We start from the raw sequence: 13,616 nt of genomic DNA on the forward strand, positions 1-13,616 counted from the left end.
GCATCCAAGGCCGTGCGAGAAAAAATCAGTTGGAAGAATGAGAGCGAGTTTACAAATTACGTCATAAAAAACACCTGTGTGATTTACTCACTTTCGGCAATTTAATAACTTTAAAAATCGCTCTACGATAACTATTTGCAAATATTAACCATTTTTGCCGAGCTTGTAAGCAAAATTCTTGTTTTCAAGTTTCCGGTAAATGACACAATATAAATTTAGGATTGGTACATGAGAAGAGCGTTCAATCCCCACATAGGCCGTCGGTTGTGTAGCAATGCAGAAATTCAGAGTTTTTTGTGGCTCGAAGAAGAGCTTTGAACACTGTAGAACCTCCTTCGTGGTCCCTCCTGGAAACAACTGACAAGGTATATCTATCGGAAATAATGAGGCTAACCACAAAATATAAATCATCACTACTACTACACAAAATCTCGACAAGTTAAAGGCCGAGTTTGTTGGGTAATATACAATTAGAACTTTTAGGCCAAAAAAATAGCAGCACTTTTATTACCCAGGTAAATTTTAATTATCGCTAAATTACCAAAAATTAGCACTCGATATCCACGGATAAAAATGAAATTCATTTTCTATCTTTTCTCACTTTGATGCGAATACTTATAAAGAAATGTTAGTTACAACTAGGATGTAAAGAATCTTTGTATCATAACTATTCGATTTTACAAGAGTTGAATAGGCAATATGTTATAGGAATGATTTATATTGAGCAATCAATATATCTTGTATTTACATTTTCAAAAAAAATATACATATCGTTACTATCACAAACATTTTATTGTCGTTTTCATGTCGCATGACATTTCTACTTCTCCGCTGAAGAATTCTTCCTGTCATTTCGAAATTTAATGGTTTTTCTTCACGTGTTGAACCATCTAGCCATGGGAATGGCAGCATTCTGCTCTGAAGTCTCTTTTAATTCGTCACCTTCGTGATCTTCGGATTCTACTGGACTAAGATCCGGAAACATGTCGGGAAATTTAAATGTTCCTTCGCGCTATAGAGATAAAATTGACTCAGACATAAAAAACTTAAATCTTTTAGTCACATCGAAGAAAATAAAACGCCCGTAAGAAAATCATAGTATCTTTCCAAGGTTTTAACATGGTTGACTTCAGAAAAAGAAAGTTTTTTTAAAACTAACTGTTAAGATTATCTGGACGAATGCGATTTATGTGTTTCTGTCGACTCAATGATTCATTCGCATTATATGGTTGGTACTTACCAGCATAACATAAGCTATTTTGATGTCAGGAGTTTTTTTTATCACGACATCATTTCCGTAGACGAACTGCTTAACTTTACCTAAAAAATAGTAAAAAATATTCGTTAAAATCGAATAGAACCCGAGCCTAGAAAGGTGATTTTTAAAAAAAGAAGTTCAGTTGGAACCTCTAAATTATTCGGATCTCCATAGTCTTTCACTCTCCCACACACTTGGAATTTTGTCCAATTATACGATATTTTTACATATACTATTAAAATGTGAGGTTTGCATGTTCTTCGTTGCTTTTTTAACAGCACCCTTTTTTTTAAAAAAAAGCATGCGGTAAAATTTTTTTTTGACTTGATTATGCTTAGCATTCTAAACCCCAACCTTGGATATGTTTATATTATGCTTATCTTGAAGAATGAACATCTGCGCGCAATTTTTTTTTTTCATATAAATACAAAAGTTTAAAATTGCCTATGTAAACTACAATCCTAAACATGATATTTTCGCCGTTTTTTGGCTAATTCTCGAAATGGCCAAATGTCCAGAAATGATGTACTTCACCAGAACTCCGCAGCCGATAATATGATGTTTACAATAATTGTTCAGGATTGTAGGTCTAGAGTTTTTAAACGCGTCAAACGTTTTATTTAACATTCTACAAAGTGATAAACAGAATGAAGTTGATTCCGCAACATACGTAAAACTGAAACTTTTGGAAACCATACTACAGGAAAAGTATAGCAAGATTAAAAAAATATGCTTACATATTTCCCCAGTTCATGGATGCTTACATACTTAAATTTTTGGACATTTTCACGTATATGCTTGTATAAAAGAAAAATATTAATAAAATGTTTTTTTCTACAAAAAGTACCGAATTTTTAGCATTTGCAAAAATTAATTCCCTAAATCTAGGGAAAATACAGTCACCGACAAAAATATATATCGCCAAAAACGCATTTTAAGATCACTTATTCGCAAAAACAATTTAATAGTTCCGCAAATATTTATTCAGCAAATATGTTGCTACATTAGGATTTTGATTACAAGCGCTGTAACAGAAGTTCTATTTTTACAATTGACGAATGTCTCTATTTATCTGTTTTCTTCCTCTTTTAGAAACGAGCACATCTGCAATGGAAAACTTGTTTTGCTCAGTGCACAAATTTTTGACGAACTTGTTGAACTGAGGTAGGTGATGTAATTGGCTAAACTTGAGATGACAGAAAGCAATCTTAAAAATTTTTAACGCTAATAGTACCAGGCACTTTGGTCTAGTGTAGCACCGAGGGAGGGGTTGGGAGGGGGACAAAGTGTCCGTGGGCCATAAATCCAAAAGGACTTATGGTCGGGTGAAAAACTTGGCATATTTCTGTACAATACAAACAGATTCCAGGTAAAAAAATAATTAATCACATCAAGCCTAAAATAGGCTATTTTCCCCAATCTATAATATATTCGAATTTTTCAAGCAATACTGACGATAGGGCCTAAATGTTTGTTAGACTCACTTAATAATAAAGAAAAATTCAATATATATGAACTTAATAACGAAATTACGGTTATAAAATAAATTTCAAGAAATATTGATGTTCATGTCAATTAACTGTTTAGAATATGGCATTTATAGATGTTATGGTATGGAAAACAAAATAAAAACGTCACTGCGACCAGAATAAAGTCATTTCGCTGGATCGATATTTCCTTCAAATCTGTTCTGTATTTTATCCCTAAGATCGATATATCTCCTTAGCAACACCTTAGTAATCAACTGTAACGAACATACATGTTATACATCCTCGTCCTCAGGGTTTGTGCCTATGTCCAACCCGCCAGCGTGTACTGGACGGCTAAACAAGACCCTGGTACAAGCTACTTTTCAAAATCAGTATATTGGCTATTATAAATACTTAATGATTTATCACGCTGTTAAATTTCCTGCGGCTAGTAAAAGCAACTTGATCGAGTTCTTGTTATTCGCATTGCGAGGACGATGTATTTTGGTTGTTGATGTTATTGAAAGCTTGACTTTATAAAGTTTTATTTCAAACCAAGTTATTATTTGTTCACCTCAAACTATATTTATAGTAATGAAATCTTTTAAGAAGCATTACTTATCAACAAAATGTTGTAACGTGTGATTAGATAAAGTTGATTTTGTTGAGATATACTGATACAAGACAACCTAGACTCAATTTAGCTGGCTAGCTTTTATATTGTGAAAGTCGAGTACCTCTTTAGCAATAAGTATTAAGTCTGAGATTGTGGCATCTAGCTAGTTATACTCAACAAGGAAACAAAACCAAAATATATCTTACAAATGTTGGCTAAATAACTTTTTATAAGCAACCTAGTTGATAATACTAGGCTTAAAATTGGGTCAAATTAACATATTGCTTAGAAACCTTCAGTTCTTATATCTACGCTACGATCCATTCTCTTCCCTCAGCTAGTAACTTTTCCAGTTAAGCTATAGCGATAGTTTTCCCAGAAGCAATACATACTTCGTTTAAACAGCAATATGTGCTTTAGCATGATACATTCACTACTGATGAACATGCTCCGAAGAGTCAACGTCTGGTTCAAATTTCCCCAATTGTGTTGGTAAAATAAAGGTTGTATATGTTTAAAAAAACAGCTAAGAAACTTGTGGTCAAGAAAGGCTTTAATGTCTGGCCCAAGAAAGAGACTAATCTACTTCTTTATCACCTAGATATGTTATATATTATATAGCTAGGGGGGGGGGGGGGGGGGCATTCAATAATTAAGTAACACCCAAATTAGCCATTGTTTACCACAACCCACCCTTGTAACGCATCGTAACAAATCTAGTACCACCCACCCACCCTTTGTTACGTCTATTCATTTCCATAGTAAAATATTCATTTTCATAGTATCAAAAACCTTCATGTATCAGATAATCAGGCAAACTTAGTGCTCTAATATGAGAAAAAGATGTAACACAGCCATATATTTAGCACGCAAGATGACATTTTTGGTACTTTTGTGTAAGTCCAGAGACAAGAAACAATTTCAAGATCTAGATCATTCTCTAAAATAACTAAAAATATCCGTCCATTTTAACCCTCCACCCAAACTTTTGTAACAGTGCATAACAAAAATGATCACACCCCTCACCCCTCAGGCGTTACATAATTATTGAATGGCCCCTAGTTACATATTTTTTTCTTGGTGCAGGTGTAAATCCATTTTGTGGCGTTTCAATTACAAATTTGTTTTAAAATGTGAGAACTTTCTAGCTAGCTTACATGTGACTGGTGTGGCTAAATTTTGCACAAGTGTGATGTGTCTGCTAGCTAGCTATACATGACAGACCAACAAAATTTTAAACTTGTTGTTAGCTAAGTAGTCACACCAGTTATTTAAGATTGGAATATGCATTAAACTGGCCTGACTAAAACTACACTTTTGGAAGAACACTTGTTTTTTTAAATAGAAAAATCAATAAAAAATAAGAATTATTTTTATTTAGTAATGGCTTAATACACCTGCCTATGTACATGCTAACAAGCTAGCTAGCTAGCTAGCTAGCTACATGTCTTTTCTTGTTCAACTAGCTAAATCGCCAAAAGTCACGTTTTTACAAAGCTTTAAGAAGAACCTTTAATTTCATTCAATTTGTCAACAATGGAAATCTGCCAACATAACATCTTTCATGAAAATTTTCACTGTTTTGCTCAGCGTTTTTTTAGTCAATCTTTTTTAATCCTCTCATCTTTGATGTAAACCAATCGCATTACAGATCCCACCAGCCTGTACCAGGTGTTTTTTTGCTGCCGGCCTCGATGTCAACAAGGCAAAAGCCCCTGGGGACGAGGTTGCATGCAATTAATAATTTTATAACCAGTACAACATTGGACAGCAATTATAGATGAAATTTTAAAATTTACAAAAAATACCCCCAATCTGAAAAATGCATTTCCCACGCAAAGAGATTTACTTTCATCAACACTTTTCATTATTGAAACAACACATCCTGCGAATTAACCTTACAGTCACTTCTCCCTTCTTATCAATTCAAACAGGCATATAGAATTTTAAAACAAACAAAACACTTTATTCGCACTAATTTTAGCAAAAATTTGGACCGCTAGAACACTATTAGTACAAATAATGCCGTATTAAAAGGTCACGTGACTTTAACATTCCGTGATAAAATTCAAAACATAATATTAACAGTTAGTGTTCGAAATTTAGTACAGAAATCACGTGTTTGCGCGGAACAAAACCTTTTCGAGAAACAAGATTGTCTTTATGATGTATAACAACTTTAAACAGGTAATTCTATTGTTTAAATAACCGAAACAAATCCATTTATCTAAACCTCCGAATTTTATTGTTTTTCCTTACTTGTGGCGGAAATTGGAACCACAAATACTATGAGCATGAAACATATTATTTAGGAAACAGAATTTTTGCTGCGTAAAAATTAGTAATGATAAGGTAGATCAAGAAATGTCACAGAAAATGGCACAGAAATTTTTGTAAATTTGTAAATTCTCATTCATTTCGCAAAAAATTGGTCGGTAATCATTTTTAAATTGACCAATTCCCGTAATAAATTCAGTTTGTTACAAATGCTTTTATAGCTAATTTGGTGATAGATATTTGAAGAAAAAATTCTGGATATATACGTGAGAAAAAGAATTGAAGTCTTTAATAGTCTAAAATCTTTGTTTTCACGATTTCTTTCAGTGGCCCCTGATGGGGCTTTTTAAATGTTTGGGGTCTTAGGAGGGCGCTTTATAGAAAGAAGAGTAAATATAGAAGGAGAGAACTAAATAAAACGAAGAATTTTAAACACGATAACTATTTATGATAGCAATAAACATTAATTCTTTTCTCTAACCATCCTACTCCACGTTGTGCTCCTTTTGTGACGTCAAAGGGATCCGCGATAGCATCTACATCACATGTGCGTTGTAGTTGATCAAGTAAACAGTTCACGCTGAATTAGCATGTGCACATCACTGTATACGACGTCAAATCAGGGAATGATATCGACTACTGTCTCTTACTCATTTCTTTTTTTTACTCATTTGAGGATGAAGGGGTGGCTGTAAACCAATTAGGATGGGGGGGGGGCTAAATAACACTTTAAAATTTATAAGAAGCTGATTAAAAGAAGGGAGGGGCGCAATACAGGAAGAGTGTTTAACAGAGGATCTTTCCTTGTTGTTTCGGTGGCCACTATTTTTTTCTCCTACCAAGACTGTTTTAAAGTTAATAAAAAGTGACTAGTCAGAAAAAGGTTTTTTCTTAGATCTTTTTTTTCTTTTAATCTCAAGATACATATCAAAAATGTATATTTGCGAAAGCCTGTAAATTTCTCTGGCAAAAGCTTGTACTCCTAAAGTCTCCCAGTAATAGGTACCAAATTGATCATTATATATTTCTTAACAGAGCTACACAGATTTCTCCAAAAAATAAATTGTATAACTTCGTACCTGACTGTATTCTTGTATGAACTTTTGCAACTGGAACACTATAAATCTTTTCCATGTAATTCTTTATGTCTATCTTTGACATGCTAAATAATGTAACATACTTTGAAAAAAAAGACATTACATTTCTATGATTTTAAAAGTTTGCAGTGAAACTAACTAGTCGGTAGGTCTCATACATACACACTTTTTATATAAGAATAATTCTTTAAGGACACAAACTTCAGGTTTGCAAAAAATAAGAACAGTAAGAACAGCTTCGAGCTTATCATTGTTTACATAACTCCCACAATTTTCATAACTGCTAAATTAATATATTTGCTAGATTGTTCATGAACACAATTATAGAGCTCCATTAGCATCAACAAGGACATCCCATTTTGTCATAGAAACCCATAAGCTTTAGAGATATCCAAGAAAAAAATAACATATATTTAAACTAAATTCTAAAGTGGTATTTTTACTAAGACCAAATCTGGCTAAGGGTCAAAAAATAAGAACAGCCAGTCTTTACGGGAGCCGATAGGTGCAAGAAATCTTTCCCGAAAAAAGTGAAAATCTCTTTCAAAATGGAGAAAATCTTATTCAAAATGGTGAAAATCTCTTCCAAAAAATATAAAAATCATTTTCGAAATGGTAAAAATGTTTCCCGAAAAAAGAGAACATATTTCTTAAAATACATGACCTTAACCTCGTTTCCAGGGTATTTTATATCTTGTATCGACCACAAAAACATAGCGAAAGGCTATGACCGCAAGGCTTGGTAACGAGGTACAAGACCTCATTTCTTTTAATCTCCAGAAAATACAACCGAATTGGTATTTGGTAGGTGAATTAATAAGAAATTAGCTATTTTAGCAAAATTACAGAGTTAAAGACTTGCCCCTTTTTACCCAGTGCACACAGCCCCACCCAAGCGAACTATTGTTGGAACAAGTTTTTACTTTTGTGCCGCATATTCAGGACGCTAATCAATCAGAATACAGAGTTTCAGAATAAACGACCACTTCGCTACATATTGGAAAACAGATTTCTCTCTCCTTTAAACTTCCTAGTAGTTATTACTGGTGAAAGTGTCATTAGTGATGCAACATGGGCGAATATGCAATTATTTAACTCTAAAAAAGAAGTAACATTAAGAGAAGTTCATCTTTATTTTTCCGCATGTATAACATGACGGCATACAAATGCTTGGCCGAGTGGAAGTTCTCAGGTGGCGACATTCCCAGCAAATCAATCAAGTAGTTGAAGTATTCATAGTAATTATTCTCGTCCTCATTTTCTTGATCGTCACCGGAGATGAGTTCATCCATTTCATCCAAATCATCACTATCACATAATTTCAGACGACTTTCCCCTTCAAATTTTTCTGGGAAATGGAACAATTCATCAGAAATACCGGAAATACAACTCTAGCTCATTAGCAGGATTACATAATCCATCATTAACCATTTCTTTAAAGAAATCTATCATAAAAGAGCTTCAATTTCGGCGAAGAAATGACCACCATCCCTCAATCCGTTGATTACTGTGTGAAGGACTGTACATATGTGACTTTGTACCTGCGTTCTTATCACCGTGATTACGCCGCCAATAACATTGAATAGTAGCTAGAGTTACATTTTCAGTACCACAATCACTCCTCACTTTCTCTGGACATCCACCATTTCTCGGACGGCACTTAAAAATAACCGTGCAATAACTTCTGGATTATTATTTGAATGTACTGCTCTGAGCCATATGATTTTTCGGCTATATCTGTCAACGCAACCATGATTTGGTAATCCATACGGCTTTAACTTATCGTAAACATCTATGTGCCACATATCGTTTGGTCCTCGTACATTATAACGCCTTCTCACTAATCTACGTTTCCCACGTTCTATGCAACCTATGCATGACTAAGCACAGTATCATAGGGACTTTAGCTTGATATGCATGACTAAGCACAGCATCATAGGGACTTTACCTTGATATGCATGACTAAGCACAGCGTGGTAAGCACTTATCCCTGTAGGTCTTGGATGATCATGGATTTGTTGTGGTTGACTGTAGCGTGCGCGTGCGCGAGATGTGCGTTGCGCCAGAAGGAACATTTCTCTATCTCTATGATATACTGCCAATTAAACTACATTGCTTAATTGGAATAGCTAGCTAAACTAGGAGGAAGAGTATTATATGGTTTATTTTAAGCAGTATTCCCTGGACTGTCCTTTTCATTCTCTTTAATTTACTTTTTCCGCTAAAAAAGGGAACTTGAGGGTACCGCCATTATACTCGGCACCAGACCTCAACTCGTCCCAGTTCTATTTAGAGAAACATTTTCATCATCTCTCGGGAAACATTTCCACCATTTTGAATAACATTTTAATTATTTTGAATAACATTTTTACTATTTCGGCAAAACATTTTCACCATTTCGAATAATAAGACGTAGTAACAAGACGAAATATCTGTTAAAATAAAATAAAAAAGATGTCATCATCAATCAAACTTCTCGTACTTATTTTTATTGTGAAGTCATATGCCCGAATTAATATATTTAACATTTTTACTATTTTGAAAAACATTTTCACACAATATCGAAAAATATTTTTTGAACCTATGCCGTAAGTCTTGGTTCTTGTAAAGTGCAAAACTATTACTGAGATATTTTAAAATTTGTTAAGATATCACTCTTTATGGAGCTAAGCCAGTGAGCAAAGCAAGGTGAGCGCAAGCGAAGCCCATTTGCCATTTAGGCGAGCCAAAATATTTCTTATCAAGGAACTTTTTTAAAAAGTTAGTCAAGTGTCCACTTATGAGCTTTAGTCCAATTCTGCCTATGACTCCTAGATTAAAAAGTATTTTCCTACTGGCATATTTCAAAGAAGATACTTTTTGCGTACTGGGTTTAAAGTGCCTTTTCGGCGCAAAATGTGCAAATCAAAATTGCAAATCAATTACGACATTCAAAATTTCTTCTGTGTTTTATGATGGCTACAAATCTGTGCTTTAAAGAAGGAAAAAAAAGAAATGAACTCAGGTTTGTAACAATATTACTTTAACTTTTTAGGGTGAAGAACTAATTTTTTTTTAATTTATCTTTTATATAGCTAGCTAAAGAATTTTTCCAACAAACGTCCAAACCTGCTTTTATTTCTCCTTACACTACAATAAAATTATGTCTTTTTATTTTAGATTACTTAACCAGTACCTACAAAACGATGGTGATAGCAATAGATAGTTTTAGTATAGAAATATTCTTTAATAAATATATATTGTAGAGAACTTTAAATATGCTTGCCGGTAAAGAAAATGTTTCTTGTACCCTTTCTTTGTTTGGTAATTTACCTTAGTTTAGTGTACAAAAAATAAGAATGCCATTTTTACTGCATTGATTGATAACTGTCAAAAGTCAACGTACACAGGGTAGTTTAATGTTGTTGGCGTTATTTAATGAAAACATAACAAAGCAATCCAACTTAAAACAACGTTTATCCGTTATGTTGTAACTTTCGAATGTTTTTTAAATCCAAAGACGCTGCATGGCGGTTAATGTGTACATTGTTCTTGATGTTGTTTTGGGGTTAAGGATACGTCAAACCCTTTTTTTGATTTTTTCTCAAAAAAAACATTTTTATGCCTTCGGGAAGCAAATGGTTCATAGAATATTTATTTGAAAAAAAATGTATAAATTTATAACACAAAAAGGAGGAAATTAGGAAAGGATAAAGTAACAAACATTTTTTTCAAACCTTCTTTGTTTAAAAATTGAAAAGAATTTAAATCTTGCACACATGAGCATGTTTTTTTTTCTAATATGCTGAAGATATGAGGGTATTTTTTGAAGTTGATCATTTGAACATTTTCAAAATGATTATATACTCATTAATTAAGGTAGATATGAATAAAAACCTATGAACTACATATCATTGAGAACACCAGTTGAAACAATTAAAAAATATTTTCTGGTTATTATTTTTTTTTATTTATATTTACATTATAAAGGATGCAATTCCACCAGCTATTCAGTAACTTTTAGCACCGATTTTTATAAAGCTTGGAGACGAGAAGTTTTTGGAAGGATGTCGAAATGTAGTAACTTCAAACTAAAACGAATCAATCCATCACATATTATGGTCTCTTGCCCCAAAAGAACATTTTACGTCCTCAGAGGAAAGTGAATTTAAGAATACAGTGGCTGACAGTTTTAAACACATAGAAGGAGTGCAGTATGGATCAGCAAAATTTTACAATAATTAGCTGCAAGAAAATGTATTTTTCCACATTATCTTATACTTTATTTTCCTGGAATACAGTCTTTCCTATCAATTTATTCATTTCCCAAACAAAAGGCGCTGGGAACGGGGTTATGCTTAGCAAGTGAGTTTACGTTATTTCTCTTTCAATATATAAATAATTTATTAAAAAAAGCCACATGCTGTAGAATCATGACGCATCAGCACAATTTTGTATCATACAGAGCATGCAAACCTGAAAAAATTCTTTTCTTTGTTTCGAATTACTGAAGCGTGAGGATGTTCAAGGCTGTTTATCTTGTAAACATATTTTTCTCGATGTTGCTCTACATTTTAGGGTAGAAAGTACAGGGACTTCAATATATCGAGACAAATTAGCACATAATTATTATCAAGATATTAAGCTCTCTAAAGGTGTTAGTTTTTTTGAAAAAAATGTACCATTCAGAGGTTACCATGTGATAAAGTTTATTTTTATCAACGAAGAAGTACCAAAATCAATTTTTCGTAATAAAACTAAAAATATGTTTTTAGAAAAAAAAACGCAGGCACCTTTTCCATGCCCATGGGGAGCTGAGTTTAATGATATAACTTAGTAAAAGTAAAATGCTTGTACCTTCTACCCTCAAGTATCAGAGACTTTGAAAACATGATCGATAATTTTTTACACTTTCCATTATTTCGACGAATAATAAGAATAGCATGGCTACATAGGAAATTTGATAGGCTTTCAGAATATATATACTTTTATAACGTTAAATTTTATAGTTTAGGAAATATACGCATTATTCTCAACATGGGCAAAAAGGGTTTGACGTAAAATCATAATAATTTCAATGTTTATTGCAAATAGTTCTGAGTACTAAAATGCTTATTCTGCAAACTTTGTGGCCAAATAATTTCAGTCCAAATGAGCCCCCAGAGTAAGTGGTTCAATACCTGAATTCTTAAACTAACAACACAGAAGATGGAAAGAAGCAATTATGTAGATAAAACCTCTTTGTTGTGTTTTCTATAAATAACTAGTCGTTAGCCTGTGGAAAAATCTTTTTATACCGCATTGCATGTGTCTCGCTACTTGGGCAGCTAAGGTACCATTTTGCGTGAGGGACAGACATATACAGGTATTATATATAATACTGGTCGTTAAAAAAATCCACAGGTTCGCCCGTCCTTTATATTCACCCGTCGCAACAAAGTGGATGAAAATATATCGCAATTGATATTCGTGTTTCCGTAACATCACTTTCTAACTTGGCATGGGGTCCACGCAGAGACAGACAGACAACAGCTATTATTATAGATTTCTTACAACGTGTATATGGCGTTTGCCACTTGCTGAAAAACAAATGCGTTATAACAGATTTACCATTTTAAATAACTTGTACAAAACTGCACCTGCACTCTCATTGTTAAAAGAAAAACCGGAGAATATTGCAAAAAACTATAAGTATAACTATTGCCAAAAAGTGAAAAAAAAACCTGGGGCGAGGTTTCTTGGGGACTTGTAAAATGTTATAAAAATATTTTCGCTTGTAAACATGTTCTTGTGGTCGGATTCGCGTCATAACACTGATTGAACCAATCACGGGCCAGTATTCAGGTTAAGCAGCCATTATGAAATGGTGTACAAATGCCGTAATCAGAATGTTTTTGTGATGAAACCTTCATAACTACAATACTGCATTTTTTTAGAGATTTTTTTTTTTAGTCAAATCTTTAATATGTTTTAGATGCTGCTTAATTTTTGCCATTTTGTGACATTTTAACACAGTTTTGCTTGTAAATTCTGTTTAGTTAAGGTTGCTACTGTGAAGGTTTTACCATGAAAAGTCCATATGTACCCCATCGGAGAGCAACGAAGGAGAACATTCTGACACCGCAAGAATATGCGACCTTTTTTCGCTCTGCAGCCCTTTATAGATAGATAGATAGATGTGCATATTTTACATGGCTAGCCTCACAAATATCGAGGGATATACCCTGTCTATTATTTCCAGGAGGGGCCATGGCTTAGATGGAGAGTCCTAGAGTATTTAATGCTCATTTTGAGCTACGCAGACCCAATTAGGACCCGCGCTCTACTAGACAACTCCCGGCAACATCCAACGGCCCACATAGTGTGCCATCTGCCCAATTTCCCTCACATGGCTTGGGTTAACCCGGGGCTATGGTAACATTCACTCGCCCATGTTGAATCGCCGTCAAGAGGAATCGAACCCCGGTCGCCCGCACAGAGTACGAGAGCTATAACCACTAATCTACGGTGCCACAAGATTGATATATTGACACATAGCTAGCTATTAGATTAACACACTAAAATATTTATACATAGTAAGGCATGAGTAAAAAATATATGGGTTAACTTAAACTAAGCAAATTTCAAGTCACTGACACTGTTTTGTCGTCTCTGTGTCGTAGCTGGCTAGCTAGCTACATGTAGCACGCATACACTTAAAAAAATTAATCGAAGAATTTAATCATCTTACTCTAATGGAACATGAAGTTGTACGGTATCATCCGGTATGTCTTTTCCAGGCCTTACGACTTTTACAAACCACCTTGGGAGAAAAATACGCGCTTGCAAACGGGGGTTTCTCACTCGGTTACGAAACGCCATCTTTGTTTAACTCCAGACCATGACCTTTAGCCCGCACTAACTTTACGGATCCGATTTAT

The 13,616-nt window shown here is 33.9% G+C and overlaps 1 protein-coding gene across 1 annotated transcript; it reads right to left on the reverse strand.

The window, feature by feature from the left end:
* Positions 1-702: 702 nt before the first annotated feature.
* Positions 703-13,600, reverse strand: LOC130654589 (39S ribosomal protein L23, mitochondrial-like). Its single transcript, XM_057457200.1, has 4 exons — positions 13,427-13,600; positions 6,700-6,782; positions 1,241-1,320; positions 703-1,012 (listed from the first exon to the last, which is right to left on the reverse strand). Exons 1-4 carry the CDS (start codon positions 13,555-13,557, stop codon positions 875-877), a joined length of 432 nt encoding a protein of 143 aa, XP_057313183.1. The 5' UTR covers positions 13,558-13,600; the 3' UTR covers positions 703-874.
* Positions 13,601-13,616: the final 16 nt, after the last annotated feature.

This window comes from Hydractinia symbiolongicarpus, chromosome 8 (assembly GCF_029227915.1).
Source record: "Hydractinia symbiolongicarpus strain clone_291-10 chromosome 8, HSymV2.1, whole genome shotgun sequence".
Taxonomy (NCBI): Eukaryota; Metazoa; Cnidaria; class Hydrozoa; order Anthoathecata; family Hydractiniidae; genus Hydractinia; species Hydractinia symbiolongicarpus.

Coding starts and splice junctions, on each gene's coding strand:
- LOC130654589 (XM_057457200.1), bottom strand. CDS start 13,557: ATGGCGTTTCGTAACCGAGTGAGAAACCCCCGTTTGCAAGCGCGTATT. Junction 6,783..13,426: donor CAACTTCATGTTCCATTAGA/GTAAGATGATTA, acceptor TACATTATTTAG/CATGTCAAAGATAGACATAA. Junction 1,013..1,240: donor AAATAGCTTATGTTATGCTG/GTAAGTACCAAC, acceptor TTATCTCTATAG/CGCGAAGGAACATTTAAATT.